Below are 18,714 nucleotides of genomic sequence, written 5' to 3' on the forward strand. Positions count from 1 at the left end.
TTTTTGGCTCACAGTTCGTGAGCCAAATTGCTTATTTGTTGCGGAAGCGGATGAAAATTTTTCTCCAGGAGAAGGGTAAATAAACTTTAAAAACTCATCGAAAGTTTGGTTTGGTCATGTTTGGGTTAGGTTTATGTGTATTTTTGTTACGTTTTTCCGAATCGACCAAAAATTTCGAGAGGGAAGAATTCCAATACAAAAGTACGGCTATATATTGGGAGACAAATTTATCGTAATACTAAAAAATCATTTTTAAAGACGTTGCTGGTTAAAGGGTACCATGCAGGGGCATAGCTCCAGCACTTTTATGGAGGGGGCAAGAGGGGCCCACATCCGGAGAGTCGATGGAAATGGGATATATAATAATTATCTTTCCAAATTTTTGTGGGAAGGGCAAATGCCCCCTTGTCCCCCACCCCCTGATGACGCCACTTTTTCCATGAGAGGAAAAAAAACATCGGCCGTGATATCACTTACTTAATCTATAAACATTTGCTTATGCTTGAAATTTTATATATTTTTTTGCTCACTTGTTCACGATTGAAAATACAGTTAAGGCAAATAAGGTCTTGATATCTCTTGAAAAAAACATGTTATCCTCTCTGCCATTGACAGGTTAAATATGGATAACATGGCTTGTATCTGTCCTTTAAGAAATTGTCGGAATAAAAATAAGGGATGGCCTTTGAATTGGGACCGCCTTAGATTCTCCTGACTTGGGAGTTTGAATACCTAGTGACCTTTACGTTTTATCATCAGAAAATCTGCTTGGTTAAACTGCACTCAATTCAACTAATGAAATTATTAAAACATTTTATATCTTTTTTAAGTTTCAAACGTCCCATCTATATTCAATTTTTCAATGCTCTCTGTCCTTCACGAATTACTTTTATGAAAAAAAAGAACAGCAACAACCCCTCTACACCCCTCTCATACAATCATTTGTCCTCACACCCCTCTACAATCATTGTCTCTAGACATACGCAGAGCTTTTGAAATAAATGATCTTCTTTTCTTCAGGACTTGGGGAAATGGAAGGAGAAATACCAGCTATTTAGTGACACGTCAACATTTTTGGCTGCAACCTGTGAAAGCTCAGTAGGAAAAGAAGTTCATGAAAATTATGTTGAAGTTTCTAACAAATGGGAAGATCTTTTTAAGGTAAGATGTTATTGTAATAGAAAGGAAGATCTTTTTGTATTTTTATGCATTTACACCTCTAAAACTATTATTCTTTTTCTTTTCCTATCCTATATGAATAAAAAAAAGTTATCTCTTCGATAACCCGCCATGAGAATTATCAAGGATCTTTTCCAGAATATTTTTTGGAAATACGTGTAAAAACGCAAAGATACAGATATTAGATGCGTAGGCTAGTCTAGAAAGAAAAACTCAGAAAATAGTTATTTATCGTAATATGTAATAACAATATGTTGTCTTTGTAATAACGATTGTTGACTACATCATAGGTATCCACACTCATTCGGCGTATTGTATGTTTAACAATAATTATTGTCTGCGCAATGTCAGTACAATAAATGAACTGAGTTTTCGTGCATCCACATAGACTTTGATTCGTAGCATCCCCCTGGCGAAACTGATCAATGAGGTCATTATAAACTGACCCACCGTGTTAAGTACAGTTTATTACTTATCACCGCATTTGAACGTGTTTAATAATTGTTTAAGTTTCAGTGACTGGACAATACGGGCCAAACACGTGAAAAATTCAGTAGCCTAGCCATACAATTCAGCTCGCCAAGCTATACAAAAGAAAATTTTCTTCTAATCTGTGTTGGAATGTTTTTTTTTATCAAAAAAACATTTTGATATTTTATCAAAAGTATCTTTGTAATAATGGTGAATAATATATCCTTATTTATTTTTTCTGTCGATATGAGCAATTGAATTGTGCCACATCATTGTTAGTTTACTAACTTTCAACATGCTGGATTCTACGCACTTTCTTGATTTTTTCTCCTTATTTATCCTCTTGAGTAGGCAATTTTATATCCTAAAGGCTGTTTACATAGTGGGTGTTTTTCACTATGTTGCATGTCGTATTCCATATATTCTGTTCGTAGTAATCAGTGCAATGTCCCACAGTTTTATTTTTCAATAGATTTTTTTTTTCAAATGCAAGCTATTGAAATCCGTTCAAAATTAATTTATTGCATCCCGGCGTGGATAGAAGCAACCCTTATGAACTTTCCAGTAAAACGAGAAATCCTATTTTAGGGTCCAAATATGGAATAGTTAATAAACAGGTGCGCACAAGTAGAGCCAAAAGATTTATCTGCTGAAAACCTAGGAAAAGCTCTCGACATCTCTTTGGCAAGGCTATGTGTCTCTATAGATGTCAGTATTGGAGCTCAAGTGATCTCTGAGCTATAATATTTAGTCTTGATTGACTAATCTTTACGTTTTTTAGAGATTTGTTTTGGAAGGAGGGGTAATCCCAAAAAAAGGACAAAATTATAGTTAAAATAATAAAACCATAAAAATTGAGGGAAGGGTAGAAACAAAGCAACCATCGCCCTTATCTCCCTTGTACGCGACTGTGGTTAACACCTGGTAAAGCCTGATTTTGCTTGGATAACTCCGGCTCGAAAAAAACTCATGGGACCATGACCAAACGTGACCGCTTTGCTCTTTTTATACGAGGACACTCCAGAAAATAACTTGTGTTTTTAAATATAAACAAGTGAAGGCATTTTCTTTATTATTATTATTATTGCATACATTTGAAAGCTATACTTTTAACTAGCTCCTCAACATAATATCGGTCAATTTAAGAGATATTAGGGGGGTCAACAGCGTATTATTTCTTCTCTATAAAAATATCCGCTCCTACCCCCAAAGAAATTGCCTTGATCTTCTGGAGAACTTCTCACTAGATCGTTTTTTTTCTTTGCGGGACATACCAAAGACAGTAAGTACGATTTGCTAGCACAAGTGGATAAACAATGAGTTGGGAACCTGCCAGACGCAGAAGACCACTGCCTTTACAGCCACAAAATAAAAGGGAAGTGCTCTAATTCTCAGGTGGGAGCATTTTATGGAAGGGATACGATTAAGCTAGACAGTGTCATGATAAGAGTTGTGGTAAATGTCTTAATTTGAACGAAAACTCAATTTGAAGGGAAAATGACGTAGGAATGCAGTTTTGAATTTATTTACTAAAGAGGATTTTTCTGTTTTTTTTTTTTTTAGGATACTTTATTCAAAAACAGAATTTATTTCGGGATAGCCATTCCAGTGACGAGTAGAGGGAAGATTTATTTGTCTATTGGCTTTAATTAGCTAGAGAGTTGATATAATTTTTAGACCGTTTGTGTCTGATGCAACTGAAAAATGATGACAGAAGTCAGAATTTTCAAAGTAACTTTATAGTAATGAAAGAACGCCGAACATTTCAATCATGTCTCCGATAGCAGCGACAAAGAGAACAATAAAAAGCTGGAGAGACAAAATAAAGTACTATCGACCAATAAAAAACTATGGACGACTCAATAAAAAATTTAAGAAAGCAACAAATAAGACAAACAAAAAACTTTTATTGGCTTAAAATATTTTGTGTGAATTGTTTAGTGTAAATGAGGATTCAGAGGGGGACACTGTTTTTTCATCCAGCATAGTTTCTAAACTTAAAAATTTGCTTGATTTTGACATGCTCTCCTGCGTAATGAGAAACCACTGAAGTGTACTGAGATCTTGCAAGTATTGTTATTTTTTTTTGGAGGGTAGACGAAAGGTATAAAAAAGGCATTGACAAAATAGTACGATCTTACCATATATTATTTAGCAATTGAAAAATTGCCCATTCTATTCAAGATCAATCGCACATTTCAGATTTTTCTTCGCCTGTATATTTTTGAGCTACGAACCACAGTGAAAGAGAGATTTAGATTTGCTAAAAAATCTATTTTGAATATTCAAAAATAATTATATTCCTTAGAAGTAAAGTTTTACAGTACTTTAGCGAACATTATTATGATAATTCAGAAAAGAAAACTATGTTATCAAAATGATACTACTTTCAAGACTGATTATTTATTGATAACTGGTTGAAATGAACAAGTGAAATTAAAAAAAAAATTCTTTGAGTAGAATGTTCATCATTACTTGCATGCTGCAGAGATCCGAAGAAATCGACAAGAATTTCAATCGGGAGTAGATGAAATTCAAAGATGGATCATAAAGGCAGAAGAAATACTATCCAACGGGGACTTCATAAATAATCAAGGTTTTCAGTCATACGAGGCACAACTTCAGGTAAAATATATTATTGTTATGTCACCATTCAGGGGAAATATGCCTAGTCTATGCAATTAACATATATTTTAAAGCTATTTGTCCATACACATATGTGCATGGTTTTCTTAAACGGTGTACATAAAGTCACTAATAATAATAAATTAGCTAGCAGATGTTAGGATAAAGCATTTGCCACCAGGTAATTTTTTTCCTATATTTTCCTCTGAAACACCTTGTATCTTTTATTGTTTAGTTTAGCACTATTAACCCTAAATACAGTTAACCTTAAATATTATTTTCCCAGATATTTTCTACACAAACAGCAGTGAAGAACTTGGGTACCTCTCTAAAGGAGCACTCAGAGTTTGTGTGTGTGACAAACTCGTTTCTAATGAAACGAGGCTCTGACTCTGGCTCTGACTTGAGTGGCGCCCCTCGAGGAAATTATAGCCTAGTAAACGACACAGCATTCGCACGGGACTCTGATTAATGGATAATTCTTCTGGGCTTGGTCTGTTTAGACGGGCATTTTCGGACTGAAAAACCTCTTCCTAGTTAATTCATCTACTATGGATCCCCATAGTAGCATAATATTTGTAGTCATGAATATATAATGAGTCGCAGGTAATAGGCTTGGGACTGTCTGTGCAGGATTTCGACTTTTGTTGATAGAAGAACATCGCTAAGTGCTGAAAACCATGTTGTGACCAAGATGGGAAAAGGATTGTACAAAGCCTCCATTCATACTGGAGGTCTCAGGGACTTCTTACTGTCCGGTTCTAAGCCAGCTTAAGCGCTTCAGTGTAGAGTTGAGAAGATATGTTGATCCCCATCTTGCACTGGTATCCAGGATCATTGCTTTTCCTTAGGCCAAAACAATTTCAATGATTTAGAGAACAAGGAAATCGGAAGTTGGAATGTTACGACGTTAATAAATGACTATTGTATCGACATTTTGACTGACAAATTCAGACGATTCGAGCTGAACTTATTAGGAGTTTCAGAAACTCCTATCCCAGGGGTAGGAAGCAGGAAATTAGGTGATATAAAATTTACTTACTCAGGCAGGAAGGATGGAGTACATAGACTGCGAGTAGGGCTCATGATGAATAAGGAAGCTGCTAAGTCTTGTTTAAACTGGGAAGGTATGCTCATTTTCTGACTAAAAAGTTGAGGGTATCAGTTATAGTAGTAAATGACTGGCGGTGATACTGGCGGTGTATAATGGTTGAGCCGACTGGCGGTGATAGTAGTGACCCAGATTAATTTGACTTACAGTTACAGGAGTAGATAGTCAGAGTCTCAACTAGAAATATGGTGTTTTTACTGAAAGATGCTAACGCCCAGGACGGTAGAAATAGGGATAGATGGTATCCTACCCAAGTTAAATTTGGTGTAGGAAAAGAAAACATTAATGGCCAGAGACTTCTGCAATACTGTAGGTATAACAATCTAGTTATAACCAATATGGTGCTTGATCATAAAATAACCCATAGGTTGACATGATATTTACGTGATGGTAAGACAGCAAACCTTATTGGTTATGTTATAGTAAACCTGAGACTGGCAGGATCAATACAAGGTACTAGGGTATATGCTGTTTTCGATGTTAAAAGTAAAGATCGCCATCTAGTAGTGTCTAGGGTTAATTTAAAGCTGAAATTTCGGAAGGATAATGAGGATTTGAGAGAAACTTGCCAGAAACTGTTCAATACTAAACTTGAGAGTTTAAAATTTGACAATGTGGAAGATGGTTGGAATAATTTTAGAAAAACAATTTGTGAAGTCGCTGATGGTGTCACAGGGAAGAAAGTGAAGACTGCAGCTAGGAATATTAGTGAAAAAGCTTTGAAAATGTTTAATAGAGAGGATAAGAAGCCTCTACAAGAATTATCTCAGTGATAGATCATATGACAACAAAACGAATGTAAAGAAAGTGGAGAAAGTATTAAAATACGAACTAAGGAGGTTTGAAGTGGAGGCCATGGATGAAATTGCCGAAGATTTGGAAGATGGAGGCAGACGGCATAATAGTAAAATATTGTACTGGTATATTAATAAATTGAGAGGGAGTAGTCAATCCGGACATGTCCCATTTAAAGATAGGAACGGGACCACAATTAGTGATAAGGAAAGAGTTAAAGAGACATGGGCGGAACATTTTGAGAATGTGCTAAAATCGAGATACAGTTGCAGGGAAAGACATGGAAGAAAATGAAAAAGTTTGTGATACCCTAGATGTGAAAGAAGATTTGTTTTGTGAGGAAGAATTAGCGACAGTGCTAAAAGGATTAAAAAATAATAAGGCTCCAGGTGCTGATAGTATGGTAAATGACTTTCTTAAATATGGTGGTTTTGAGGTTAGAAATAAGTTACTAAAGATTATGAATATGATTTTTGAAAAGGGGAAGTACCTAACAATTTTAGGAAAACCTTAATTAAACCATTGTGTAAGAAAGGTGATAAGAGTGAGTGTCGTAATTATCGAGGCATTAGTCTGGTTTCTGTAGGTAGCAAATTACTTAGTAATATGATACTTCTTAGACTGAGAGATGCCGTAGACAAAGTTTTAAGAGAATAACAGCGCGGTTTTAGATAAGGTAGAGGGTGTGTTGACCAAATTTTCACTCTTAGGTTAATAATTGAGAAATTTCTTAGTTGTCAAACACCTTTGGCCCTTAGTTTTATAGATTATGAGCAAGCGTTCGATTCTGTTGAAAGAAGAGCTTTAGCAAAGGTCTTATCCTTGCATGGTATACCAAACAAATACATTAGAGTGATTAGTGCTATGTACGAGGATAACACTGCTGCGGTTAAGCTAGGAAATGAGTTTAGCAGCTAGTTTTGTATTAAATCAGGAGTTAAGCAGGGTTGTATTCTATCCCCCTTTATGTGGATCATTTAGATGGAATTTGTCTTAAGGGGCACATGAAAGGCACGGAATCAAATGGGGAGGAAAAACTTTCCTGGACTTAGATTATGCTGATGATTTAAGCATCCTAGATGAAAGTGTGAGTAAAATGAATGAACTTTTAGAGGTTTCGCAAGTTCAGGGTGCTAGAATATCTTTGAAAATTAATGTTAAGAAGACTAAGTCACAAAGGTTAGGAATAATTGAGGATGGAAAGGTGACGTTGGGTAATGAAAAGATTGATCAGGTGGGCAGCTTCACTTACCTTCGTAGTATTATTAGTAAAGACGGTCGGAGCAGTGAAGATGTTAAAAGTGGAATAGCTAAGGCTCAGGGTGTTTTTTTCACAGTTAAAGAAAGTTTGGAAGAATAGAAAGATGAGTCAGTAAACCAAGATTAGAGTATTGGAAGGTACAGTAATTACAGTGGTCAAATATAGCTCTGAAACATAGGCGCTTCGAAAAGCGGATGAAGATTTACTAGATGGCTTCCAGAGAAATTGCTTATGGATTATTCTGGGTACCCCGCTGACTGACCGTATTTCAAAAAGTAGGCTGTACGAAAAATGTGGTTCAATCCCGGTTTCTTGGGCTATAATGAAAGAAAGGTTGAGATGGCTAGGGCACGTTCTGCGGATGAATGATTACCAAAGATTTTCCTTTTCGGCCAACCGTTTAGGGCTAAATGGAAAGCAGGTCATTTTCATCTGGGGTGGGAGGATGTCATAAAGAAAATTTTTAAGGAAATGGGAACTTCATGGGAGGGTGTAAAGATGGAGGCTTTGAATAGGTTGTTTTGGAGAAGTACCGTGCGTAGTTGTTTTAGTCTCAGGTGGCTTGGTGCTGTGGTGAGTTGTTAGTAGTAGTAGTAGTAGTAGTAGTAGTAGTAGTAATAGAAGTGACAAATCATATGACTTGACATTATTAGTATTGGCAAATATAGAAATATGAACAAAGAATTAATTGAAATAGTCAAGCAGTTCTTTTTAAATTTATATTCGAAAAAGCTGTTTCGAAAATTCATTTTGTTCAAGTATTTTAACTGTAATTCCCTCATAAAACATTAATTTAATGTTAGGCAAGCTTTGTTACCAAGTGTGGTGAATAAAAAACTTACCAAATAAAAATTCAGTTGCTCGCGAAAAAAAATTAGTTATTTATCCATTTTTATTAGGTTTCAGATAAACTTTGGAGATTCTGAATTAGATCAATAATCTATTTTTGCCAAATAAACGATTTCCCCGAACCTGAATAAACCTAGAAGAGGGTAGTGGTTTACAGTTGGATTCTTGCCTACCTAGGATTTTGTGATCAAGGACATTCTTGATAGGAAGTTTCTTAAACCAGGAAACTTGGCTGATTTTTTTCTAAACTAGGAAATTTCGCTGAAATTTTGTAAACTAGGAAATTATGGCTGATTAAAAAAATGAGCTGCCATAAAATTGGATATAAACAGGGTATGCTGTGAGAATTATCATAAAATCTTTAGTAAATACATTTTGAGACCGCATTGGCTATCTGTGACGTACAATAAAAACGAAGAAAAAAAAGACAAAATGAAAATAATGGTGATCTTAATCCCGTGAAAAAAAAATGAAAAGAAAAAGAATGAAACTTACAAAGAGAAAGGTAATTGAAGAAATTTTATAGTGTAATGGTTACCAATGAAAATCATTGAGCAAATAATAGAATAATATTAAAAAAGACAAAAACAGAAAATAGTGAACATTCACCCCACTCTTTTGTAAGCCTTACGAAAAAAAGAAATTATAATTTTATCATGTATCCCTAGACTCAATGATAAACTTCGAATATCTTTTCTGGAATCTTTCCGTTTCTTTCAAGAATAAACCAAGATTGAAAGTTAATTTCAATTCTGAGAAAGATAAAACTGACCGTGTTTTTCTATTGATCGTGATTTGATTCTATATTTTCTTTTAAGAAATTCTACATTGACGGAACCCGCTAATAATTGGGATAACATGCAAATAGCTACACGATTAGAAACATTTAACAGATAAATCTCTAAGATCTAAAACTAAAAATATTGATTTTGAATCACCCAGATCATTTCTTCTTTTTGAAGAGGCAACCTTAATTTCCGCAGTAAATGGTTCATCACAATCTTTTAGAAAATATACTTGAAATTAAAAAATACATACAATAAGACTTACTTTGATCAGAAATACAGGGAATATTTCTGTAAATCCTGTTTGCAATAATTTGGTAAGATTTAGCTTACATTCTTTGTCACTTTAAATAAGATCAGTCTTAACACGAATCAAATCAGCAGACGGGCTTCAGTAGTTTCTAGAGAAAGAATCATTGTCCAATCCAAGCTTTGAATGGTCTTTCATTTTTTTTTTTTCAATCTCTTTAATGGTTAGGTACTGTTTACTTCAAAAGGCTATTTTTTTGTTTCACATATGCCCTTTTTCCTCAATTATTTTTTAGCACTGAGGATGTTTAGAAGAAGTCAAATATATTCAAATATATTATATATTTAATATATTATATCAAATATATTATCAAATATATTATATCAAATATATTAAATATATAATCAAATATATTATATATATATATATATATATATATATATATATATATATATATATATATATATATATATATATATATATATATATATATATATATATAAAATATAGTCAAATATATTCGTCAAAATATCTGCTCCATCTTATTCGTTTTTTTTTTTTGAAAATCAGCCCCGTTTTGATTTTATAAAAAAAAAATACCACTTTCCAAAAAAAGAATAAATAATGCAGTATGCCCACAATGACATTTACTTAGGCAGCGCTATTGCACTGCCTATGATATTTTTTTTCGTTTTTTGAAACTTTTTTTTCCCAAATTAAATATCTTAGCATAGATTTTTTTTCTATTTGGTATCTTTTTTGAAGGCCTTACAACAAGAGCTAGAAGAGAGTGATAATTTATGGAAAAACAGCAGTCGAAAATTTCAGTTGTTGGTACAAGAACTTATGCCAGAAGAGGTTGCAAGAATGAATGACCAAATGAAAAAACAAAAAGGTTAGATTATTCGTATGTACTTTTTTTCATACGGCTAAAGAAATTGTTTCAGTTGATCTTGGGTAGACACTAGGGTTTATAATTTTCTTTGTTTTTGTCTATACGCTATATGAATATTTTCTCTTGGTATTTTTTGTGGACAAAGAATAAAAATAGTAATTATTTTGAAGTAAAATTGAAGAACTCGTACTGTTCTTGATAGAACTCAGGCATATATTTTTTTTTGCTATTAAGAATGAAAAGCTTCCGTAGGCAACCTCACTTTTATTTTATAGTTTTCAATTTCTTAATTTTGTTCCTTTAAGATAAAATTAAGGTTCTTTTAATTTTTGACAGCTTCCAGGTCAATTTTTGAAAAAAGGTTTGAAAAATTTATTGAAAAAAGTTTCTCATAGCTTTTGTTAAAACTACTAGTAAGTAAGCAAATATTGTGTTTTCATTTAGTTCAACACTACCCTCAACATTCTCTTAAAGCCTTGCCTTAATACCCTCACATTTTTTGCAGATCCAGGATCAAACATGCCCTGCTTTCCCAGTAACAAATTTTATATGTAAAAAGTGGGCAAGTTGCATAACTGACAGCCCTTGCTGCAAGGGCTGTAGAGGATCATGTCGTTCTTAGAGACATACATGTTTGAATTTTCAAATATTTTGAACAAAATGGGCATCTTTAAATATTGATCAGATGAATGGAGTTGCCAACAACTCCTTTCATGCGATGTACCTTGGTTAAAAAAAAAGAAAATAAACAATACATTAAGCCCACTTCGCCCTTTTTCTTAGGCAGCGCTATTGTGCTGCCTATGAAACCTCATTTGAAGCATGCTACCCGGGGTTTGACAGCTGTAAATGATGAACTAATAACCTTGCCCTTATCTTTCCTGAAGTGGAATATTTTGTGAAAAGAAAAATATCCATATGCGAAGAACACAACTGCTTGATAACTTTTAAAGTTCGCAGATTCAAAACAGTTCACAGTAGCACTGCAGAATTTCTTCATTCCGCTGAAGAAAAATACCTTTCCAAAAGGGTCTAATCAAAACAGTATCAACGGCAACAATTGTTATTGAGGCCAGTAACTAGTTTTGTATGGAAGAACTAAGTCAAACAGTTCGTGGTAATGAACTATATTAAGGAGAGACCCGGCTCAATAGTAACCGAAACTCTAAAAAACAGAATTTCAATGCCAATAGATACATCAAAAGAATTATATTTTTATGTTGATTTTAAATATATGAGTTTCATCAAGTTTAGTCTTACCCATCAAAAGTCACGAGTCTGAGAAAATTTGCTTTATTTTCGAAAAAGGGAGGAACACCCCCTAAAAGGTATAGAATCTTAATGAAAATCATACCATCAGATTTAGCATATCAGTGAACCCTACTGAAGCGTTTGCAAGCTCTTATCTTCACGAATGCGTTTTTATTTGTTTTTTGTTGTTTTTTTTTTCCAGGGATGATCGTATTGACGCAGTGCTCCTAGAATTTAACGAGAGGGCTCAATCGAACTTAAATCAAAGTTATAGTGCACTTTTTACGTGACAAAAATAATTGGAGGCCAAATAGGCCCCCCCCCACGCTCATTTTTCCCAAAGCTATCGGATCAAAATTTTGAGATAGCCATTTTGTTCAGCATAGTCGGAATATTTAATAGCTATGTCCTTGAGGAGGACTTAATCCCCCACAGTCACCGGGGGAAGGGCTGTAAGTTATGAACTTTGCACATTGTTTACATATTGCCTAATATTGGTTATAGGGAGGTAAACTTACGTTTTCGGAGAGGTTTTTTTGGTGGGGGATGGGGGGCTGGGGGAGAGGGTTACGTCGGAGGAACTTTCCATGGATAAATTTTTCATGGGGGAAGAGAATTTCCATGAAGGGGGCGCTGAATTTCCCAGCATTATTTAAAAAGCAATCAGAAATTAAATACATAAAACAAGTTTTTTCAACTGAAATTAAGGAGTAACATTAAAACTCAAAACGAACAGAAATTATTACGTATATGAGGGGTTTCACCCCCTCATCAATGTCTCGCTCTTGACGCTAAAGTATTTTTGATAATTTTAAAAGAGCTATTTATTCTAATTAAACGGCCTTTGTAATTCAGGGGTCATTCTTAAAGAATTGGAACAAAATTTGAACTTTAGCGCAAAGGGCGAGGTATTGACGAGGGGGCGAACCCCTTCATATTATGTATTTGAGTAAGTTCGCCCATTCCTCAATACCTTGCTCTTTACGCTAAAGTTTGAATTTTGTTAAATAATGGCTGATATAAGCAATAAATATTTTTGTTATTTTCCAGCCAATCTTAGCATTTAATTTTACATTAAGCAGCTTCACAACTATGATTTTATGTGATAATAAACCAAAGATATTGTAAGTCTTCGGATTGTTTTTGTTATTAAATATAAAAAAAACAAGTTTTTTTCCAACTGAAAGTAAGGAATGATGTTAAAACTTAAAACGAACATGAATTATTACATATATCTTTTAGATCTTTTCTATCATTGATTTCAGTCATTTGAGAATTCTTCAGCTTGTGACTTCATTTTCATAGAAATAGTTTCGACCTCTTTGGCCGTTTTGTTACTATGCCTTACAAAATTAGTTCCGCAAACATCGCTAATTTAAATTACATGGGAGAATCCTTCCATGGAGAAATTTCTTACATGGGAAGGGAATTTTCCATATATGGGGAGCTGGATTTCCCGAGATTATTTAAAAACGATCAGCAATTAAATAAAAAACAAGTTTTTTCAACTGAAAGTAAGAAGCGACATTAAAACTTAAAATGAACAGAAATATTAAGTATATGATATGGGTTCCTCTCCTCAATAGCTCGCTCTTACGCTAAAGTTTCTTTTTTAACTCTTAAAAGAGGTTATTATTCTAGTTAAACAGCCTTTGTGATCCAGGAGTCATTCTTAAACAACTGGAACAAAAATCAAACTTAAGTTATTATAAGGTTACTATTAGTTAAAAAGGTATAATTAATATGTAAATTTCGTCTTAATTAGTTCGGTGAGGCAAATTCAAAACCTGTATTAATTCAAAAATGTTCAGAAATTAAATAGAAAAAAAACGTTTTTTAGCTGAAAGTAAGGAGCGACATTAAAACTTAAAACGAACAGAAATTATTCCGTATGTAAGAGGGATTGTCCCCTCCTCAACGCCCTGTTCTTTACACTAAAGTTTTTTTTATTGTTTTATAAAGTAGAGTGGTGAGAAAGAGTCAAACTTTAGCATAAAGAGTGGGGCATTGAGGGTGAGGGGACAGTCCCTTTCGTATACGGAATAATTTCTGTTCGTTTTATGTTTTAATGTTGCTACTTACTTTCAGTTAAAAAAAAACTTTTTTTATTTTATTCTCTTGTCAATAGCCATGTTGACACAAACCAATGTACAAAGTAATAATTTTGATAATAAAATTATTTCCGTCGACCAGCAACAGCCCGAATTGGCTAAAAGCGAATAAGGCTTAGCTATACAGTTAACCCATATGAAAATGTTGATATGAAAATGTATCACGGTGTTTTTTTGGAAGGCAAGTTAGACTTGCCTTCCAAAAGCTTGTAGTTAGACTAGAAGTGAATAGTTTGTATTGGAGAAGGGACTTCTCATTATGTTTGAATAACTGTTTAGTTGTAAGAGTATTAAGGGATGTTTTAAGGGGGATTGCCAGTTTTGCCTGGCATCTTTATTGTTTTCTGTTTTCTACGTTTAATTTTGCCTGTTTAAAGAAAATGTTTGGGAATTTTCAGGTTTGGGTTCCGATTGTCCTTTCAAATGGATTTGAATGAGTTTTTACTTTCGTGATTGTTATTGACACTTTAATTTTTTTTTAGTTTGTCAAAAGTCCCTATTAGTGTTATTTTTATTGTTGTTTATTTTGTTTGTGTTTTTTTTTTATTTTAGAGAGTGAGACGGGGATATTCTTGTTTATATTTTAAGTTAATTAAATAATTTCACTCACAGATTTTATTTTCGTTCAGAATTGGACTTGTATCCAGAAATGTAGGGTAGTGCCGAAAAATCTAATTTTTTTTCTCGGTTTACAGAATCATTAATCAGGATCCATGCAATGATACCTACAAGGATGCAGCTCTACCATCAAATATCAGCTCAACAAGAAGCACTGGATATAGGACTGCGGGACTTGACAAGCTGGATTAATGAAGCTGAAGGTTTGCTTGATCTGCCCTATGGGGCTGGAGGCCAGGAGTACCTTCAACGCCTATATGAGAAACATCAGGTACTAACAGTTAGCTCTATTTTACTTTAGTTTTAACAATCTAATTTAAAAGAAAATTAGACCATTTAATAAAAAAAATCAGGTAGTATTGGTGCTGTGAAAAACAGTTTGCTGTTTTATTTGTCAATTTTAATAATGGAGGCACACTTGGGCCTCGTAAAAGGGGTAAAAGAAAGCACTATTCTCCATCTTTAGTTCCAATAAGTGCACAGAGCGGGGAAGGGTGCATTTTGAAGGCCGAATCAAGGCTAAGAAATGTGCAATGTTGTACCTCCGTCTGGTTACTTCCTCAACTAAGAGGAAAAACTATTTTCCCAAACACTAGTAATACGGAGAAAAAACCCTCCTCTGTAGTTTTGATGCTTAAATGAAGAAGAGGTCAAGCTAAAGGGAGTTGAAGAAATAAAATTGTTAAGAAATAGACAAGAAAACAAATAGTGACAACAGTCATGTAGAGTTGCTGGAGTTCATTGCAACGCTTGTATGTTGGTAAAGTGAAAATCTATATCCAAAGATGATAGAGGAATCAACTTTGGGCATTATATATTTTTAAAGTTTGACAAATGATTACCTTAATACCTGAATCATATCATTTTTTCTATTTATTTTATTCAGTAACTGATTTTTCTCCAGTTTCTCTGTAAAAAATTTGGTATGAAAAAATACATTCGTCGTATTTCCTGTAATTTGTCACAATCAGATGTTGGCAAAAAAAAGAAAGAAAAAAGAATGAAGCTAAGCCTATTGAAGACGGGAAAATTTTTTCTCGAATTCCAGAAGTTTCGTGTTTTATTAAAAGATTATTTGGGCATTATTAGTCTGTTGCCATATAATAAAAAAAAAATCAAGACTATAATCCCTATTTGCTGAAATGAAGCCCAAACATGGCGTTTTCAATTGCATTAGAATAATATTAGTCTAATTATAAATTCAACTTTTGTCAAACTTTGCAGTGATAACAAAGTTCCCCCTAGTTTTTTTTTCCAAAAAGATTGAGAGACTGTGAGGTTCACCAAAAGCATTCTTTGTCATACCAAAAGATATCACTGATAATGTTGAATAGTTCTTTTTTTTTTACAAAATATTTAATACAAGATATTGAGAAAGTACTTTTATACGAAAGTCTGTTATACGAAAGGTTTACTTTTTGGAAGATTCATAAAAGTATTAGAACTTCAATGAACTATAGAAATTCATAGTTTATATTCTTTTTAGGGATTCTTCTCCAGGATGCTCTACTATAAGTCAATGTTGGATAGCCTTAACAAAATATTTGGTAGCATTGTTAAGGCTCTTGGCTCTTCAGGTGTGTCAGCAACTGACAACTTCAGAAGCAAGGTTGGTGAGCTGGAAAATCGGCTACAAAATGTAGCAAACAAAGCCCATGGAAGAGAACTGGTATGGATTTCTTATATTCTTTGAACTTAGAATTTTAGGCTAGTAGTATGAAACAGTTAGAAAACAAGGTTTCAATACAGCTGAATATCAATAGTGAGAATAAACTAGAAAAAAACAGACTTTTTTTGTTACTTGAGCACTACACTTTGTGTCGTTTCTGATATTTAACCAACACTTACTTCCTTATTTGTTACTGCAAAATTTGCCAAGGATAAATTTACTAGACCACCTTAAAATCTTTTTTTTGCTATGAATTTCTTACTTTTTTAGAGTTTTTTTTTATTATATATATATTTATTTGTATATATATATATATATATATATATATATATATATATATATATATATATATATATATATACACACATATATATATATAAACATATATATATATATATATATATATATATATATATATATATATATATATACATACATATATATATAGTATATATATATATATATATATATATATATATATATATATATATGTATATATATATATATATATATATATATATATATATATATATATATATATATATATATATACATATATATAGTATATATATATATATATATGTATGTATATATATATATATATATATATATATATATATATATATATATATATATATATATATATATATATATATATATATATATATATATATATATATATATATATATATATAGAAAGGAAATAAAAATAAAAGTTGAGTAATAATTTCGGAAGGGTTGCAAGGGTTTTTTTCAATTTAGAGAAATTAAACAAAAAGAACATGAATTTGGGTTCCTTTCAGCTAGTTATAATGCACAGAAGTAATACGATATTTATGGATAAATACAAAAAGAAAACCGTCAAGGCACTACTAAGCAGTAAAACAGTTGGCTACAAGAAGAAGATTTTGAATACGCCAAATAAAGGCGGAGGAAAAAAAGTATTTCTTTTTTTAATCATTATTTTCAGTAACATGCACAGTAATATTTTAAGTGATTTTTAACACTAATTACTATTTTTCTAAATTATGTCATTCTTCTTCACAATTTGATATCTGGATTTGTCTTTTCTTAGCAATTGAATAATCTGACTAACATTTTCACTTTTGGATTAACAGTATTAAAACAGAAAACAATTGATAACTTTAAAAGCCTTATTGCCTGCAAATTGATTTTCTTTTTATTAGTTGTAGCTTATATTTATGCAAGAAATCTATCTAGAGATATTTTCCTAACGAAATTGTTTTGTTTTTCCTCTTATATATGAGATACTAGCTTTCCTATTTTATGAAGTAGAAAAATAGAGAATATTCTCAAAAGAACGGATCTTGCTAGAAAAATAAGTCTCAAATCGTAATTCATGTGACTGTAATGCATTCGGTGGATAAATGACCTGATAAAAAAAGCTCTGAAAGAAAAGCTCTTTTATACCAAACGTCGGTAGACAAAGGGGGCGACCTTCAAGGTAGCTAAACTAGCTACTTGCAGAGTAGCTACTAGCTATTGGCTCAGAGCAGCTAATCTAGCTACTCTGATTTAGCCAGGAATTCATTTTAGAAAGCAGTCATAATCATTTCTGGGACATTGTAACTATGGATAAAGGGCTCCATTTTGACAAAGGAGAGAAGGGGGAGTTTTAAGACCTTACCTTGCTCCTTTGCAAGTACCCTAGCTGTGATAGACACATAAGTTTGAAGAGGATAGGTATTAAGCATCTAAATATAGAAGGAGATTCTTGGGTATTTTCTCTCAAACGTTTTTATAATTTTGGGTCATTACAAAGGTTCTTTTTACTCGTAAAGAAATTTGTCATAAAACTTGTTTGTCACAATAGCAAGTCAGCAAATACTAATTTAGATTTGTAGTGCTAGCTAAGAAGATGGTTGTAAATACATATGGATTGATCTATCTGTCGTTGCAAAGTAAGAAAATTATTGTTCTAATTTGAAATGTAGTATAAATTTTGAGTGAGCCTCCCCATATTTTTTGCCGTTCTTTGTATTTTTATAGGTCTACAAAGAAGGACTGCGCTGCTGGCAAAATTATCAAGAAAGTCTTCGTGCCATAAGCTCATGGCTCCAGACCGCCGAATCTTTGGCTGGGGAGAAAAGTATTGATAGCAAGCAAGTAATGGAGATGCACAAGGTAGGAAATACACAATATTGCCAGCTCTTCTTGAATTCCATGATAGATTCTGCAACTGATTTTTCTTCTCCGATTGAATCCTACAAAACTCATGCTATACTAACCTTCTAAAATATGTCATTTATCATTAAAAAATAGAAAAAGAAAAGAAATGTAGCTGTCTGTTGTCTGGAGGGATAATAAAAAGACAAAACAAAAATTGTAAGAAACGGAAGCTAGTTCCCTTCGTGTGCACACATACTTTTATTCGGTATAAATATTCAAGGATTCAAGTTTCCTACCTGTTTATATCAATTACTAGCTGTTGGGGTGGCGCTTCGCGCCACCCCAACACCTAGTTGGTGGGGCGCTTCGCGCCCCCCCAAGCCCCCCCGCGCGCGTAAGTCGTTACGCGCCATATTAGTTACGCGCCATTGTAGTTTGTGTCCCTGTGTCCCACCTGTGAATATAGATAGATTTATATATGTGTTTCAAACTACGTAAAAATTGCGAATATACAACATTCTTGGCTTTCCCATTGTCTGTCCATATACAAAGCCGTATGTACTAATAATGACGTCATATGCAAACGCTCTTTTTACAAACAAACAAACATGCATACACACAACTCGTTTTTATATAGATAGATAGATACAATACAAATTAACTACGTAAAACTTGTGAATATACAACAGTCTTCGCTGTCCCATTGTCTGTGCG

The 18,714-nt window shown here is 33.1% G+C and overlaps 1 protein-coding gene across 1 annotated transcript in view; it reads left to right on the top strand.

Annotated features, from left to right (window-relative positions):
* LOC136028707 (muscle-specific protein 300 kDa-like) overlaps positions 1 to 18,714 on the top strand; it is a gene marked incomplete in the record, with an annotated part of 463,479 nt that overhangs the window by 120,396 nt on the left and 324,369 nt on the right. Inside the window, 6 exon segments of the mRNA XM_065706609.1 lie at positions 1,021 to 1,161; positions 4,111 to 4,275; positions 10,092 to 10,221; positions 14,279 to 14,472; positions 15,688 to 15,870; positions 17,881 to 18,123. Of these exon segments, the coding sequence (XP_065562681.1) occupies positions 1,021 to 1,161; positions 4,111 to 4,275; positions 10,092 to 10,221; positions 14,279 to 14,472; positions 15,688 to 15,870; positions 17,881 to 18,123 (1,056 nt within the window).

The sequence above is a fragment of the Artemia franciscana genome, chromosome 1 (genome assembly GCF_032884065.1).
Source record: "Artemia franciscana chromosome 1, ASM3288406v1, whole genome shotgun sequence".
Classification (NCBI taxonomy): Eukaryota; Metazoa; Arthropoda; class Branchiopoda; order Anostraca; family Artemiidae; genus Artemia; species Artemia franciscana.